The sequence below is a fragment of the Diadema setosum genome, chromosome 11, assembly GCF_964275005.1.
Source record: "Diadema setosum chromosome 11, eeDiaSeto1, whole genome shotgun sequence".
Classification (NCBI taxonomy): Eukaryota; Metazoa; Echinodermata; class Echinoidea; order Diadematoida; family Diadematidae; genus Diadema; species Diadema setosum.
In genome coordinates this window covers 173,050-192,337 of record NC_092695.1, presented here as the reverse complement: position 1 = coordinate 192,337, position 19,288 = coordinate 173,050, and the positions used below count along the sequence as shown (strand labels likewise).

General features: G+C 38.0%; 1 protein-coding gene across 2 annotated transcripts; it reads right to left on the bottom strand.

The window, feature by feature from the left end:
* Positions 1–1,999: 1,999 nt before the first annotated feature.
* LOC140234590 (fatty acid hydroxylase domain-containing protein 2-like) lies at positions 2,000–18,324 on the bottom strand. Of its 2 annotated transcripts, none has more exons than XM_072314616.1 (6): positions 18,110–18,324; positions 16,736–16,940; positions 12,369–12,490; positions 9,702–9,910; positions 4,982–5,254; positions 2,000–4,282 (listed from the first exon to the last, which is right to left on the bottom strand). In XM_072314616.1, the coding sequence occupies exons 1-6, from the start codon at positions 18,227–18,229 to the stop codon at positions 4,108–4,110; spliced, it is 1,104 nt and encodes a 367-aa protein (XP_072170717.1). In that variant the 5' UTR covers positions 18,230–18,324; the 3' UTR covers positions 2,000–4,107. The 2 variants fall into 2 exon arrangements, with proteins under 2 accessions (XP_072170717.1, XP_072170718.1); XM_072314617.1 differs by having other exon boundaries at positions 16,736–16,937.
* Between the last annotated feature and the right edge of the window lie 964 nt (positions 18,325–19,288).

The following is a 19,288-nucleotide window of genomic DNA, read 5'->3' as shown; positions in this document are numbered from 1 at the left end:
TGATGATGAAAGGGTACGTGTTGGAATGTAGGCCCTACTGATGGACAAGTTCAGCGTTGTGAGGATAGTGTTCTGTGTCCTAGATATAACACGTGTTCCTATACTGATAACTATAGTGAATTTTCCCAAAATTGGCACTTATAAATCAAGTCGCTAGAGTTGTTGTAATTAGATATCAACCTTGCTTGCTATGTTCTGATTTTTTTTTTAATATCTCTCTTTGAAAGACCATAATGCGAAACTTAACATTTCGTTAATGAATGTACAAGACTGTCAATTCTGTTAAGGTATTGCCGAATCTGTCTAATTTTCTGAATGGCTGTAATCGCCAAGAGACAGGCTGTAGCGATATGATCGGCCATCAACAGATGTTTGTCAATGGATGATGACGATTTCTGACTGCAGTAATGGCAACGCCATCCACGGTGGTAACCGGAGAGAGTAAAGAAAATGAAAAAAACCTAGATGTAAAGTGTAACGTCCGTCTTTGATGCGTTATCAGGCAACGTGTTCTTGATTGACCAAGATATTTCTTGATTGACTAAGAATTAATGATATGCTAAACGCTTTTCTGACTCCAAGATTTCTCAAAATGGGGTGAAATCTGCCTCAATTTGATGCGTTCGTTCATAATTTATTAGATCCAGTACTCTAGAAGGGTTATATTTGCCTGGGAACAGGGGTAATTGGATTCAGCGTACTCGAATTATACAGTCCAGTTCTCAACTTTTTCTCTGCAATGCCTCTAACATCTCTGTTTTTCCGAAATCCCATGACTATTTCCACAAAGTAACAAAAAAAAAATGTTATCTCAATGCAAGCATGAGGAGAAAGATACGTTTCATTAGAAAAAAAAAACAAACAACCCTCAACGATATAAATGGGTCCCCTAAAAGTTTTCCCCATACCGTTTGTCCTTGTATCAATGACGAATTCAAACACTTAAAAACACTTCTATAACTGATGAAACTTCCGACTCCTTCTACGCCGAACAATAAATATGTGCTCTTAGAAATTCCTTTGTGTTTTCCAGTGTCTTAGGAAACATAAAAAAGTAAAAGGTAAAACGATGCCTCGAAAAAAAAGTGTGTTCCTTAAAAAAAAAAAAAAGACAAGACAAGACAAAACATTACCTGGTTTTCTGGTGTGCTTCTAGGATTTTTGCAAGTTAAATCTTCCGCATTTAAGGTATATCTTCGATATAACTCGGAAGGTATCAATTTCTCTCTCTTTTTTTTTTTCTTGTGCGTGAAAGACGCCAGCCGGAGTCTTTCTCTCAAAGCAAACAGAAGTGTAATCGCACATTGAAGCCAACTGAGCAGGCACACAGATTTTCGGATTTCTTATAATTCACACATTCATGAAGACGCGAATATCGATGTCATCCAATTTTAATCATGCAGACTAAATGTGTGTATCTGTGTAATGTACTTGTATTGCATGTCTATATATAAAACACTATGGCTCCAGCTTTATTGAGACATTTTTATTATGTTCATGATTAAATTTACTTTAAAAACACAACTTGCATCTCCTTCAACGTTCTCATTATCAATTATGCATCCTACATTCAATCCCATGCTCTACTGCCGGCATTGCCCATTTACACAATGCCTCCCTAAAGCTCGATCCAGAGTTATATACTTCTATATATACATATATGTATATATATACACACACACACACACACAACATACATACATACATACATATCAGGGCTCCACATTGGCAGGTCCTTCAGAAGCATGGAGGCAGAATTAGTAATTACTCAAAGTTCTATCATTCTGATCTTTTGGTATATATAAATATATATATATATATATATATATATATATATATATATATTGGGACATTATGTTGCACGCACATTTCTGTCCGTTGTAATAACAGGTGATGGCAGTTATTCATCACTGCCTAAAAGAAGTTGAGATTATTTCTGAACTATTCCTCACGGAAATATCTTATAAGAGGCAGGAGAATCACAGCAGTGACAAAGAGATGATAAATCTTCACAAGATTTTAATACTCATGTTAACTGAATGAAGACAATTCCAATTTTGCAGTATCCATAATATAGTATTTCACATACAGTGTATGTCACATGCAACACACTCACAGCCCTAAGCCCCAAGCAGTCTATGTACACAATGTAATTTTCATAAAATCAAATTATGTTTCACCCATATCATAAATGCTCCTAATATAATCAAATTGAGTATGTGGTTTACAACACTTCTTAAATAAAAATGCTTTAAAAGACAAGGGGGCAATATTCTGCACATTTTACAACATGGATGAAGGCAAATCACGATGACTACATCAAATACATCAAACTAATGATAACGTGAATCAGTCTTGTGACTACTTTGGAATTTCAGCTCAAAGAAAGTTTGATTGTCATGTGATCGGAAAGCTTGGTGGTCATGTGATCTTGGGCATGAGATTCCTACAGGAATGCATGACATAGTGTACACACAATATTTTTTATTTTGTCCATATTGTTCTTGTACCGTAGTGAGAGACTGCTGGACAAGTTTGTCTCAGTGTTACAATGAATTCTCAGACCATGATAGAAAGTCCACAATGTAATAGTCTTGCCATATTAGAGTATATGGTTTAAGTCTTGTTCAACAAGATGGACACTTGAATGCTGTGTCAAGCCACATCCGAATCTTGACACCAATATGCATCATTTATTGGTAGCACACCATAAGGGGAATGTGCGCAATTATCAGGTGTATGATTATTCTTTAAAACCGATAACAGAAGGCAAGAAGAGGGACTGTGAAACCTGAGCTTTGTATTTGTTTGTTTTTTCTTGGACCACTAAATACCCTGAATTCAGGCAGTCTAAAACCCAGTAAGCCTCGATACTGGAATATTGACTTAATGATAAATATACATTTATTAACATGTACGAGCTTTGCATAGATCTACAGGACTCCATAAGGGAAATGTACAGGTATAACAGATTAATTCATAGAACATAATAATAGAAGCATTTACCCTCAATGCACAGCTTAATATATAGCCTGAAGAGTTTGTTCGCAAAAACCGATAAGTCCATTTTTGAAGATTTTGAAGTGTGGTCTCTGTCATAAATTACAAAATAATACCTTTTAAATGATATATTGGTCACTACCTATAAAGGTATATTTTTGAAGTTATGGTCAAAAGAAGCAAAAAAATTCTTATTATTCTCTTTATTTTTCTTGACCTTTAATCGCAAATATCTCCATTTGGCAAATATGGACTTATCGGTTTTTGCAAACAAACTCTTCATATATACATGTATGTTTATGCATTTGCAGCGTACAGCCTCATTCCTCTGTTCTTTTGTGTATGATGTAACATGTAACATGCAACATGAAATAGCCTTTGGCTATAATACAGTGTATTTTCTTGACTAATGTAAGGTGACACATAATTTTCTTAATCACTGTCTTTTAACACTTTGGAAAAAGATCTCCCAACGCATACACACAGCAAATTGCAATACAATGTGCAGTAAAGCTTATTGAATGTTTGCTTTGATAGCTACACATGACACCAGTGCAGTTCAACAAAAAGGTGATGTGTAATAACATGTCACTATGTCTTATTTTGATCATTTATTCACATTCATAATCTTGTCCTAGAATAATTCCTACTTCTCTGTAAAATGGGGTATCAAGTTGGAGAAAGAATATGACACATGAAAAATGAATTCATATGTAGACAGAGCGTACCATTCATTAATCATATGAAGAAAACACACTCTAGCGCCAGCTGGCACATTGATAAAAAACATACTAAATAGCTCTGTCATTTAAAAAAAAAACTCACCAAAACCCCAAACGCACACAACAAACCATATCTCTGGTATGAGGGCTGTTATCTTTTGCCTCTCATCTCAACCTTCAGTATCTAAAATTGAATATGTAACCTATGTGTTTGAAAACAAAATAAGATAAATTATTTTGCAGTATGCATATTACATTCCTTTAATATGGTGTACTAAGATACTTGAATATTGCTTTTCATACATGTGGTGTATTGCTAAGCTCTACAACTGCACTACAAGCTTTCTAACTGGAGTAACAACCCAAGATAAACCCTAGAAATGATTCACTCCTCCTTGCATGGGACTGCTTTGTGTTTTGGGTCATCAGGGAAGGTGTGAGCAACTGGAGTGAGCCCAAGGAGGAGAAAGTGTCGCTGGTAGGACTTTGTCTTCCGAAACAGGTTGTCAGTCCCATGGAAACGGTCCAAGATGCCCAATGTGCCATAGTTGTTGGTGAACCTATTAGACAAAATCAAGATGTGGATTTATAGAAATTGTGAATATACTGGTAATAACCGATTTATAACCTTGACATGAAGCATCAAAAGCATCAAAAGTTTGCAGTACAGAGTATATTAATCTTCTCTCATCTCAAAGTCAAAATGCAGTGCTATTCCTTACAATAAATTTTCTACACAATACACAACTCTCTGGGGTTAATCATCATGGTTGAAGAAATATCTTATTCAGATGCCTACCCACTGCCAGCACTCACACCTGCACTGATCATGAAATTAAGGCTTTCAAACTGTTTAAGAAGTGTAGAAATCCAGTGCTCTGGCTTTGACTAGCTAAGTCATATCAGCTTTGACTGTCCCTAGTTTGGTTAGGTAAGTCATACCAATCTTTGCTGCTCTCTAGTTTAGCTTTTCATGTTTATGTAGGCAGTGGGTATTTCACTCTGACTACCACAAGTTCAATTCCTTTCTACTTTGTGTGGAAATTATGAGATTTGGCTTGAATTATTGGTTTTGTTACAAGAATAATATGCACAATAAACTGACTTGCATGGGAGAAAAGTTGGGATTGTGGAAATTTCCTTACAATATTCAGTATCTCTTCATGCAAGCGTCTGTTATATCAGGTTCAACCTGTCCTGAGTTTTTCCTGTAATTCCCATCACTCATGTAGCACTATAACACATTTAACAAGGCTTACTTAAGATGGTGGAAGTCATGTGCTTCAGGCGAGGGCAGTAGAGGAAAATGGTAGCCACAGTGAGAGATGATAGCCGACGTCTGTGCAATTGTGAGCCACATACAGAGAGTGGCAATATGAGAACCCATGACCATAGGCCCCATGACTGCAGGCAGAGTGTTGGCAAAGATGTGTTCAATTGGGTGTGCATAGATGGCTACCACACTGATTGGTGCAGTCCACTCGTGATGCTTCTTGTGGATGTATTTATAGAGACGAGGATGATGAAACAACCTGTATCACAGAAGAGAGATTTATATCAGAGTCTTATTAAGATGAAACTAAATGCGCTGGATCATTACCATATGGGAATTCACTGCACTGTAGATGGAAGAAACATTATCCCTATAAAAACTGGAAGGGAGAAACTACACAGAAGATTCCCAGATAAGCCATTCAACTCTCCTTAACCCTAAAAAGACTGGGGGGGGGGGGGGGGGGGCCTAAAAGGCCCCCCCCCCTCGACATTTCGCGCGATTACTCTGCAACGCGCAATGCTCTCGCCGCGATGCTCTATGACTTTTTTCTTTTGAGTTTCCCGCACATTTTGACACCAAATTTGTGACGCCCGGGGGTACGGTTCTGAAGTTACGTAACTTTTTGTACATGCACGTGAGGCCGAAAATGGCTCAAAAATGTGATTTTGTGTATAAAGTCAATGCAAATTGAGTTTTTTCACATGGCTCATATAAATATGCTTATTTTTACTCTCAATGGCTAAAATTAATTGTTTTAGCAGTATTATGCTTCAAAAAGTGTCTGCCACAAATTTTGTTAAAAAAAACAACAAAAACAAAAGGTCGAAAAAACAAAGAAATACATAAGAAATTCATAAAACAATAAAATAGATAAGAAATTAATTTTGATACCGAATTTTTTTTCAAGTACATTTGCTAAGAATGCCACTAAGAATATTTAGACCAAAAATGAGCACTTTTGGAGCTTTATTTACTGATTTAGATCAAAGAGTCTGATTTCTCGCATAAATTAGCATAATTAATCAAAATAAAATAAAAGAAGACTATTTTGTAAAATTTGAATATACGATCTTGTAGATTACATCGCACACTACTATTGTGCAAATTTTCGCGGCGATCGCGCGATCCACGGCCGAGATCTTAAGGGGGGGCCCTTTAGGCCCCCCCCCCAGTCTTTCGAGCTACCAAAATAGCCCAGTCTTTTTAGGGTTAAACCAAATCAAATAATTGTGCTTACATTTTTTTGACATGCATCTATCTGATAATCTATATCAATTCATTACATTATTCAACCAAATGTCAATTTATGTAAAAGACAAATTCACCTGACTAAGTTTGACTGAATAAACAAGCTTTCACACCATAAAAAGAGCTCACATCAAACAAATTGATTTCAACTTTCTGGTTAAGATGTACTCTTTATTCTGCAGTAATTTGTTAAAGGAGGATGGGGTGGCTTATTCTACATGACTACGATGTCACAACACCTTAAAGCAGGTAAGTAGATATCCTACCTTCTTCACTCATGCCTGCAAACTTTTGTGTTTAAAAAACAAACAAAGAAGTGGATAAATGAAGAATATAAAAACTGTCACAGATTTCTCCTGTCTGCAGTTAAATTTGTGACTTGATGATTAACAAGGAAGGATAAGGAAAAAAACAGTACCGAGTTCGCTGGCGATAAGGCCGCACTATTTTTAGCAAAAATAAAGCAGTAAAGTCTGGGTGAGGCCTATATGCCAGCACAAGCAAATTACTCTATTGTCTTTCATACTCAGAGAGTCACCTTCCTAACCGACACACATAATCATGTATAGGACTATGCAATGTGCCAATTGTCGTTGTTATTGGTAGGAAACGTGTGGAAACATCTAGAAATAACAAAGTTTCCTATGAAAAAATAATGTAGAAAATTATGTTTTGATCAGAACAAAATCACTCTGATTCTTTAAAAAAAAAATGTTTTTCATCACCAAAGTCAAGATGCGGCTTATCCTGCGTTGTGGTCTTATTGAGAGTTAACTGTGTGAGTAGTGGTGTTTAATAGGAGGTATCTATGTGAGTAATAGTATGTAATAAGGGTTCTCTGTGTGACTGTGAGTAGTAGTATTTAATAAGATTTCTCTGTGTTAGTAGAAGTATGTAATAAGAGTTACCTGCGTGAGTAGTAGTGTGTAGTCAGAGTTACGTGTATGAGTAGTAGTGTGTAATAAGAGTTACCTGCATGAGTAGCAGTATGTAATAAGGGTTCTCTGTGAGTAGTAGTACAAGATTTCACTGAGTAGTAGTGTGCAATAAGAGATACCTGTGTGAGTAGTAGTGTGTAGTAAGAGGTACCTATGTACGTAGTAGTGTGTAGTAAGATATACCTGTGTGAGCAATAGTATGTAACTAGAAAAGCAATCTGAGAGCGCAGACCTCCGCCAAGCAGCTCTACTTTCCACTGATGATCTTGTTCTTCCATAGAGATAATTGATTTCCACCCATACATTTGCATGCTGAAAAATTGCTGATTTCCCAATATCATAAAAGACTCTGTTACGTCATAAACCCTCAGCTGCGCAGCGCGCGCCGCCCTTGCAGAAACTAGGACCCCGTTTTACAGTGCCAGGCTTGGCCGTGGCCGAGCAGCGGCTGAGCCCTCCTTTATTTCAGTGTAAATGCGCAAAAGGCCAAATGCGAGGCCAAAATTGGCCGCGCATTTGGCCACGCTCTGGAGGTGGTCTCAGCCGTGGCCGAGCCGCGGCCGAGCACGGCCTCTTCTTGGTGTAAATGCAAACTGGGCCAAATGCGCAGGCAATTTTAGTCTGACTTCCAGACCCTCTGCCCGTACTATTTCGCTATTCACGATATTAACCCCCTCAACGTCGAAAACTAGTATAGTTTAAGGTGGTTTTGTCCTGCAAAGGATTTTTCCTTCGGCAAAGGCCTGTGCCCGAACGGCGACTTCGTCGCCACAGAATCCAGTTGGCAAAGGGTCTGAAAACCAGGCTATACCAAATTGCGTTTGTTTACAATCAGAGCGCCACTACGACAAAATATTGAAAGGTTTGAATTAAAAGCGCGGCCAAGCCTGGCAGTGTAAACAGACAAAATCGCGGGGCTTGGCCCCGCAATTGAGGCTGGGCTCGGCCGCGGCTCGGCCCAGCCCCGCACTGTAATCGGGGTCTAGAGCACGCACTTTAGTGAGGGTATGAAAACCTCAAAAATGTGCAGCTTGAACTCCTAGGTTCATTGACCCTACCGCCCAAAATATTGAAAATCCTTCAAAAAAAAAAGAATCCATACAAATTTCCAGATCACTACCAAAATTTAATCATCTGTTCCTTGTGTCATTCTCAACCTTCCCTGCAAGTTTCATCCAAATCTGTGTACAACTTTTTGGAGTTATTTTGCACACACTAACTAACAAACTACACTAACTACCGAACAAATGGTAATGAAAACATAACCTCCTCCCTTGGCAGAGATAATAAGAGTTACCTGTGTGAGCAATAGTACCGGTACATGTACATGTAATAAGAGATACCTGTATGAGTAGGAGTGTGTAATAAGAGGTACCTGTATGAGTAGCAGTATGTAACAAGAGACCCGGGGGTCTAGCGCTCACCTGAGTATCGCAAGTTCACCTTTCACGCAGTCACTTATCTAAATTATTCACAGCTCTACTAAAATTTGACCAGGCATTCTCAAGTAGAACATGAAAATGTACAATAAGGGCCCAAATTTTTTAAGATTCCTTAATTTGTGGGGGGGGGGGGGGGATTGGGGCCCCCTGGGGCCCTCTGGGTGTGGCATGGTGCCCATTTTGATAAATTGAGATCCTGACCCCCTAGGGATGCTACCTGCCAAGTTTGATGAAAATCCATCATGAGGTTTTCAGGAAGAAGATGAAAATGTACAATTCAGGCCCCCATTTGGACCTTCCTACCCACCCCCACCCCCCCCCCCCACCCCCAAGAGGGGCACCCCTGGATCTGCTATGAACAAACTTGAAACTACAGTCATTAATGTACTCACTCAAAGTATCATCTTAGCTCTTTAACTTCTGATTCTAGAGAAGATTTTCAAAGATTCCTTCATTTTGGGGGGTTTGGGCCCCCCTGAGGGCCCCCTGGGTGGGGCATGGTGCCCATTTTAACAAATTGAGATCCTAACCCCCTAGGGATGCTACCTGCCAAGTTTGGTGAAAATGGGTCAAGGGGTTCTCAAGAAGAAGATTAAAATGTACAATTTAGGCCCCATTAGGACCCCTCCCCTGGGTCCCAAGAGGGGCACCCTTGATTCTGCCATGAACTTGAAACTACAGTCATCAATGTACTAACTCATAGTATTAACTTAGCTCTATCACTTCTGGTTCTAGAGAAGAAGATTTTTACAGATTCCTTAATTTTGGGGGGTTTGGGCCCCCCTGGGGGCCCCCTGGGTGGGGCATGGTGCCCATTTTAACAAATTGAGTTCCTAACCCCCTAGGGATGCCACCTGCCAAGTTTGATGAAAATCGGTTTTGGGGTTTTCAAGAAGAAGATGAAAATGTAAAAAGTTTACGCACGACGGACGCCGGACGCCGCACGCCGGACGCCGGACGAAGGGCGATCGCAATAGCTCACTTGAGCCTTTGGCTCAGGTGAGCTAATAAGGGTTCTCTGTGTGAGTGGTAGTGTGTAATAAGATTTCTCTGTGTGAATAGTAGTGTGAGTTACCTGTGTGAGTAGTAGAAGCCCATCTCCTCTATAACAAGGAAGACAAAGAGTTCAATCATAACCCACTGGAAGGTGGGCAACTCTGCTGGACTGAAGCCGCACTCCCTCCATCCCATGTAATAATATACGGCCAAAGCTAAAGGCAAGACAACCACTGTCTGGTTAGCAATGACTGTTAGAACGGCCCTCCTCAGCTTGCCAGGGGGAATCTGTAGATTAAAACACACAAAAAAAGATTTTGCACTCATTCAGGTTGTGGCAAAATAATACATTGAAGCTTGTCTTCTCTCAACACTCCTACACATTCAACAGCACTAAAGACATTTTGAGATTGCCAAAGGTACGGTATTGGAGAATTAAGGGTTTCTGGGACGAACACGTACTGTACTAGGGCTTTCTATAGCTCAGTCGGGAGAGCACCTGGCTAGCAATCCGGAGGTCTCAGGTTTGAATCCTGACGGAACTCCATTTTCTTTGCTCATTTTTCCACTGATAAATCATATTCATTTCTGGTCAGTTTCCTTCCGTTTGCATTTGTAGGGTAAACACAAGAATCATCCAATAATGCTACAACGTAAAACAAGAGACCAGGGGGTCTTGTGCTCACCCGAGTATCGCAAGTTCACCTTTCACGCAGTCACTAATCTAAATTACACCATGGAGCTACTAACATGGAGCTACTAGCTTGGTAGCTCCATGATTACACACAGCTCTACCAAAATATGACCAGGCATTCTCAAGTAGATGGAAAGGTACAATTAGGGCCCAACTTTGGACACCTGCCCCCCACAGTATCAATTATATCTACCACTTAACTGGTTCTAGAGAAGACATTCTTTTTTTTTTTAAAGATTGGGGCCCCCCTGGGTGTGGCATGGTGCCCATTATAACAAATTGAGATCCTAACCCCCAAGGGATGCTACCTGCCAAGTTTTGTGAAAATCCATCATGGGGTTCTCAAGAAGAAGATGAAAATGTACAATTTAGGCCCCATTAGGACCCCTCCCCATGAGTCCCAAGGGGGGGTACCCCTGGATCTGCCATGAACAAACTTGGAACTACAGTCATTAATGTGCTAACTCATAGTATAACTTAGCTCTCTCACTTCTGGTTCTAGAGAAGAAGATTTTTTAAGATTCCTTAATTTTGTTTGTTTGTTTGTTGTTTTTTTCAAACGAACTGAAATTAATGTCAGTCATATCATGTTCCTAATCACTATTGCCATTGAAGTATAGTGTCCTTCCAACAACTTGTTTATTTCATACAGTGCCCTATTCTTGTAGAATATGTTAAATTTGAAATGCACCACAATCCATAATCATGTTACAGATGAGGCTCAGAGGATTTTGCTCTTACAACCAAGGTCTACAAGCTGCACACTTGGGAGACTGCAATAAACAGTTCGCTACATTCAAACTTGAGGCAGCTAATGAGGGATAATTTGCCAACTCTTACTGATACAGAATGGAAGAAATCAATTCATTTTCTTGGGACTACTCCCTACAGGAACCTGGCGACCTGTGTATTAAATCTAAGGGAATTTCAGAATTTGGCATGGAACAGGTTAAAGGGATAAATCTTCCTCTTTCCCCACTCTGGCTTCTGCAAAGAATGAAATTAGGACAGCCCCCACCCATTACATCCCCCCCAACCAACTACAAACTTGGATGGAGAGGAAAATACTTTTGATAAAGAGTGTGTTAGTGCTAATACTAGTGCACTTCCTATTAAAACAAACAAATAAAAATACCCCCACAACCACAATGGCCTGCCTGAGAACTGTATGCTTACTTGAAAGTTCTCTTTGGTGCCTCATCCCCTCCCCACTAATAAAGTCATCTTTCTCTTTCTTTCTATCTTTATTTTTAAATAGAAAGTACATACAATGTTTACTAAAATTAACCCTAACTAGGCCGGGCTATTTAGGTAGATCATAGAGCCGGGGGGTGGGGGCCTCCCAGGGCCCCCCTCCAGATCTCAGAAGTCGACCGCGCGATCGCGACGAAAATCGGCACACACATTGCCTATGATGTAATCTACGGTACCACAAAGTTAAATTATTAAAAAATTATCATTTATGCTAAATTTTGCTAATTTATGCATGATGATGCATGAAATCAGACAATTTGGTATGAATCACTAAATAAAGCTGTGTAAATATTCTTTTTAGTGTCCTGAGCAAATATAAGAGAAAAAATTTTAAAAATTGCGGCATCAGAAAAAATTTCTTTGTTTTTTCGACTTTGTTTTTCATTGTTTTTTCGATGAAACTTGTCCGCGACATTGTTCCGAACAAGGAAATATGCTATTAATTGATTTTAATCAATAAAACCCCCAAATAATCATGCTTTTATGAAATTTGCCTGTAAGCACAGTTTGCATTGAAATTGTACACAAAATCACGTTTTTTAGCAATTTTGGGTCTGACATGCACGTACATATTTATGTGCAACTTTGGAACTGCGCGCCTGGGCATTGCAAATTTGGTGTCAAAAGATGCGGGAGACTCAAAAGCAAAAAGTCATGAAACGTCGCGGCGATAGCTTTTCGTGTTAGTGATTCATCACGCGGAACGTCGGGGGGGGGGGGGGGCCCTCCCCCCCGGCCTAGTTAGGGTTAAATGCGGTACATAGGACCATGTGCAGGTTTAGTGTGTCATGTACTTACTGGGTCATTTTGGTTTGATTGAATCTTGTAACGCAGTAAGACAGAGGGCCACTTGTAGATATCCACAGTTAAGAAGAATGCACAGACAATCCAATACTGAATAATCAGGAAACTTTCAGCAGCTGCAAAAAAAAGTATGCAATGCAGGTATATTATTCACATGCAAAAAGCCATAACAAAAAATTATCAGGTACTGTAATGTAAACCCATGTAAATATATCGGACGCATAAAAGAACTTGTGTCTATTCAAGATGAATTTTCCCTTTGGATTACAACTGATGTTCAAAATTAATTATAAAACAAACTTCCAGTACTTAATTTTTGCTTTTAAAAGTAGTCAAACCTGCCTTAGAAAGAAAATTCATCTGCACAAAGCAACAGGCAATGGAAAGTGGCTTTAATCCACTGAAATACTGAGTGTTATGATTAGCCATGTTAGACCCCACCTTTATCTACACTTCTTTGCAAATAGTTCAATGAGAGAATACAGAAAGGTCAAGAAAATTTTGCAGCCTCATTGTTGAGAGCCATGCATAAGTTTCTACTGGCTGCATGTACGACATTGAATCATCAATGCAATCACTTGCGATCATAGGCACTATATGTGACCGCATCACTGATTTTAAGTGAGGACTGTAAATAGGTGAAATGAGTCATCTCAGCCAATCTTGAGTTTTTCATATTTTCTGAAAGAGCAAGTCTTCTTCTACATTATATTAAAGTTTAGGATAATAAAATGAACAGCAAATTGTGTTTTTAGCAGTTTTTCTCGAACACTTCTTGGTAAAATAGTTTCATTGGGTGTGTCATATAGAGTCCCCTTTTCATTTCTTAAAAACCCTGTCCATACGCTTCATTTTCAACTCTAATAACTTTGGAAAGGATGATGCTACTGCTTTGAAAGTTGGCATTAATCATCTATAGAATGTGTTAATAAAGCATGCTCAATTTCAGCTTAATCTGATAATCCCTTTATTGTTGTTGCTCCAGTGGTTACATCCTGTATTTTGTTTCATTCATCACACATCTAGCACAGCTTGGTAAAGATAAGTGCTTGAATAGACCCTGTACTACAGATCCTATTTTCTCAGTTCACACTTTGCAGAGTGTGTGCATTCTTTTCAATATTAAGATATGTTAGGAGAGTCTAATTGAGATATAATATATCATTTTAAAGCTTAAAGTCTACTCTTTGAGAATCTACTCTTAATTAAAAATCCATTTCTGGCGACTTTTTGTCACATATTATGATACCATATGTGCTCTAGCAGCAAAGAGTATACCCACTTTAATAGCATGCGTTTATATACATAGCAAATAATGGCTAGCTGTGCATTCAGTATGAACAAGTAGCAAGAGTTCATGCACTTTAGCAAGAGATAGGAACAGCAGCCAAACATTTTGATTACTGATGCATGGCTTTGTGTCTACAGCAAACCTAAATGAAATGCATCCTGAAAATCTGCTAAGTGTCAGTAATTGACAAAAATACAATTAAAACTATAGATTTCTGGCAAAAACTTGTCCATCATTCTGTAAAACAGATGATGCAAATGTTTTTTTTTTGTGTTTTTGGTTTTTTTTGCACATCAGTAGGAAAAGTGTTCATGACATACTTCAGGAATCGATTCTAAACCCACGAGGCCCAGCCCTGAGGGTTGAACAATTCCATAGTCATATACTAATACCTTTTGCACACTATTCCCACTGATAATGCACTGAGACCTGTGCATAAAGAATTTAATGACTATGGTAGAAAATAACTTCTGTTTTATACTGGTACCCTTCTCTTTGCATAAAATGCCAACCATCTCAACTTGCCATCACTATTGTCTACAAATTGTGCATGTTCAAGGTTCAAGTCCCAAAGGAAAGTCCAAGTCAAAGGGGCAAATCCAACTCAAAGAGAAAATAAAAATTTAATTGAAGAAAATAAAAAAATAACAGCAACATACATGTATTGATCAATTATCAAGAAACATGTCCAGTCAAAAAGCAGAGCATCAACCCTATGAATGTTTCCATGTTGGTATACTATTATCCTTGGCATACATGATGGCGAATTTGAAACAGTTGTCTGGAACTAGTGACCATAATATTTGTTCCTCTCCACTCCACTGGATTTGTAAGCTGGCAAAGGATTTGAATGGAATGCTAATTACAAAAGAACTGCAAACAAACATGAATGACTGAACACATTTTCAGAATTAAAGTCAACAGCAACTTTTGACAGCACATCACCAAATGCTCTCGACTTCATTTATTGGTTCTTGTTATTGTTGCTGTTTAGAAATTTGGATTAAAGGATTGTCTTCCTTGAAAGATGCAAGTAAACGAACATACTGTTTTGGCATAGTTTCATGCTAGCATACTCACAGACCTTTGCAATAGTGAAGACATGTAAAAGATATGATGATCGTGCTAATGAGGATATATTTTTAAAGCAAATGCATGGAGGCATTTCAAAGGTAAAAGTGTAGTACACTTCAGGGATGTCACGTTATTTTCTATTTCCAATGTGCATTACCACCCAAGAGAATATGATCTTTGGGAATACTTTAATGAGATATCTTTGCCTCTGCAAAATGCTTCAAACAAGCAATGTATTAGAATTCATGCCAAAATGAAAATTTTGGGGTGAATGTACGTTGCGCTGGTCTGACATCTACGTACTATTCAAGATATAAAGGTCAAATAATAAATGATCAAGTGTTATAATTTTTTTTTTGTCTCACAAAGTGAATGACTTTATACTGTACAGAAAAAGATAATAACAGCCCTTAAATTTTATTGAACAATGTGTTATATACCACTTCTAGACTTAGTGAATGTATGTTATGTGGATGGACATAACTGTTCCATTTTTGCACTTACATAGCTCATAGATAATAGCTTAGTTTATGGAAAATTATTGAGAGTACACCACAATAATGTGAGTACAGTGCTTATCAGAGAAAGTTGACAACAATTTTGACATTTACCTTGTTGGACTTCATCTATATTCAAACTTGACTGGCATTTTTCAGGTTATGTACCTGTGGTGTGAGTTTGGTGGTCACAGCTCAAAGCCGTGGAAAGTTAGAGAGAGTGACCACCAAACTGTTGACTATGCAGACGGAAAAAGTGACATTTATAATTTGTACATTGTATGTCTCACTTACGCCCTTGCGGGCAAGACAACCAGAAACATGATATTGCTATTCTAAAGTTACAACTAGAAATGTCACTATGGCGACTGGTATGCCTCCACCACAATGCATGATTCTCCTGATAGGTCTATAGTATATGTGGACAATGTGCGATTACATTTTTACAAAATTGGCAAAATACTAAAATGACATGTTTGTCACAAATGTGTTGAATGTTAACCTTCCTTAACCTAGGTTTGATTGGATGAATAGGAGAGCATGTATTTGGGGATGTAAGGACTTTAACTTGACTTTGACCCTTTCATAAGTTTATGCATTGAGTAATTTTCAATGTATGGAGATAAAGTGCAATTTCTGTATTGAATAGTAAATTGTTACCATTTTCATCTGGCCTTTGACCCTAAAATTCATAAGAGAATCAGTGTCAGGCAGAACATGCATAAATATGTACTAAGTTTCAAAATAACTTGAGTCACTTCCAAGATATGGAGGAAGAAGTAAGTTCAGCACCTTCACTTGATCATTGACCTTTTGACCTTTGACCTTTTTGACAAAAAAAAAAAATCCCACAGAATCTCTATTGGGTTATACATGCATACACCAAGCTTTAAAAAAATAATCCTGCTGGCATTGCATGAATATGAGGGAAATAGTAAAATTTTGAAGTGTTGCCCATGACCTTTGACCCCAAGAACCCCAAATTCCCTAGATAATTACTGCCAGTAAGTACATGCATATACTATGTTCCATGAAGATACCTTGAACAATTTCCAAGATACGGAGAAAAAAAGTGAAATTTTAACATTTTTACTTGACCTTTTGTCCTTTGACCTCATGACCCTAAACTTTCACCAGAGAATCTTAATTGGGCAATACATGTATACACTAAGTTTCAAGAAAATATCTTCAGGCATTGCATAGATATGGGGGAAATAGTGAAATTTTAAGCATTTGACCTTGACCTTTTGACATTTGACCTTGGGCATGTGCACCCAAAAGATGATAGGCACAACTTCACCCCCTAATACACATACATGCAAGGAATAGGATACCTCAAAAGGTTTTTTAGTTACGCTGTCCACAAAATTCATTACGAACGGACGGACAACCCGAAAACATAATGCCTCCGGCCATCACTTCATGGCGGAGGCATAAAAACAGGGTTATGATTCCAATCAGTGTGCTGACATGTCAACCTGTGAAAATTTCATACATACCTAGTGAAATGTTGAGGTGATCACCCTCAAAAAAATCATATATCTTTCCCCATTGCCTCATCCAGAAGTCACCAGACACACCCCAGAAGAGCTGTAAGTAGTATGTGACGGTGTTACGAAATGCTCCCACCACGATGATAAAGCCTCCGACAATGAGGGCAAGTTTGGTGAAGACCTCACAGTAATGGGTCACCCATCCACCCTGCTGACAAACACACAATGCAATGCATGTACACAAGGTTAACATCTTCCTGAAACTTTCCTATAAGAGATATTTTATAATTGCATATGATTAACATGGGGGGGGGGTTCATAACAGAATACTGTTTGGAATAAAGGCTGTGAAATTTACAAGCATCAAACCCAAGAAGTATGGGCAAATTGGACTAATATCTAACACAAGGATTGTATGAACAGTTTTGATTGATCCAACATGGTATCATGTGGTCACCTTCCAGTCCCTTTGTGGTAATCAATGACAACAATGCTTGGTTTTACCTACTTGAAAATTGGCATATCATACATGGTTAAACATGTATGAGGAATAAGGGCTGTGATGTGCTTTTGGTAACATACTTTGTTCAATAATATTTATTGTTGTGGTCATGTGTAAAACTTATGGAATATTTTGCATTGTCTCCTTTGTAGCAACCTGAGAGGATTTGTTGCTTTTTAATGGCAGTAAATACAAACTGTAAAACTTAATACAATGAAATAACTTTTCAGAGATAACCTACCCTTACCTCACTTTCAAAAGTTTGTATAATTATATCATTAAAATTTTTTTGAAATATTTTATATTTCATATCCTATTTCTATTTTGATTATAAACCAACTGAAGCATTTATCGGACAAATGTCAATTAAAGTACCAATGATTATTGGAAACAGTATACAATCAACATACAGATAGATTAATGGACATAACAACTACTTTGCCAATATAAATTATGTACATGTAGAATAATACACAGTTGTAAAACATGCAGAAACATGAGCTCAGTTCTTTTAATCTGACATCTATGTATCCAACAACCATTAATGTGGTATATTGTAGCAAACATCAAAGAGAAAAGAATTCAAGATAAACTGTGAAAGCTGCAGCAGTACATTAATTGAGTTGTTAGCAGGGTGTCATAGTTTCTCTTGAGAGCAAGTCAGAGTGACTGGAATTGAAGGCTTTTCAGGAGTTACATTATGGTTTAGAGTTTCCATTGAACTTTATTGGCCCATTTCATAGGAGAATCAACAAATGTCTGGGGTGGATTTAAAGAGGCAGGGTCTGAAATTCATCCAGAGGTCACCTTTATACATTATGCTAAGCCATGTTTGTACTTTACACTAGAAGTATGCATTCCTAAATATCACAAATCACCCTTTGCTCTTGCTCATTTTCTCCATCTTTCTCTGTAGATCTCTCTTCCAGGGCAGCTTTGTTGGTTGGCAGCCTGCAGCACTCTTCCTCAACAGCTAACTTTGTGTCCATGCTTGTCATCTCCAATCTTCATGGTGAAACATGAATGAACAGACAAAGCTGAAACAAATGTTACAACTAGTTAAAGAAATTTTACTCTTTACCAGGTTACGCAAAGGTTCCCACGGGGGTTTTACACTCATCTGAAGTTTAAGAGAAATGCAAGTTTGATGCCCATTCTCAATGGAGCTCTTTCATGGTAACATTAATTATAAAAACTATTACAATCTATCAAGCAGCATTGACTGTAATCTGCAATGATATGGACTTCAAAAAAATATTCACAAATTTCACTACCCAGTGGCACAGCCAAATTACTGTTATTTGAGGTATATTTCGATGTGTTTTCATCACTTACAGACTTTTTAAAACACTTTTTAAAACCAGACATTTCAATACCCCACAATATATCATCAGTGAGGCCTTAATTATGCCACATCGGGTGACATTCGTCACTGAGAAATAAAATAAGAGTGGACACCAAGAGAATCAATGCTATGCTCATCAATGAGAAACTAGGTATTTGAGGCATTCTGATACTTTCACTTGGATGGTTCGATATCCACTGCAGAGTAGGCCTACATGTATTTCAAATTTGCAAGTAAAATAACCTGAAAATGACTGCCCCCCCCAAAAAAAAAAAAAAAAAAAATGCAGAAACTGTTATCTTTCTGTATGCTCATTGTGCACATCACATTTCTGGTGTCCAAAAAATGCACTATTTTCACTGTGAAATGACCCATGAATCCAAGAAAACAACTTAAATCTTACCAATACACACTTTGAAAAGAAAAAGACAGCTATATACTTCTATCATTGGGGGTAAACCTTGAACTGCCATGAAAACTGTTTACCTTTGTATACCTTTGCACATAACACCACAAGAGTGTCTTAATGTGAAGAAAATGTTCTCTTCCATTAGTGCTTTGTATTTACAGGGCATTTACAAATTGTACTTTATGGCCTGTGTCTGGGCAAGAATCTATGACACATACAATACAAATTATAGTTTGTATCAAACAGTAAGGTTAGGGTTAAGGTTAAGGCTGTTGTGACCCCTTGCTGCATATATCATGCAGA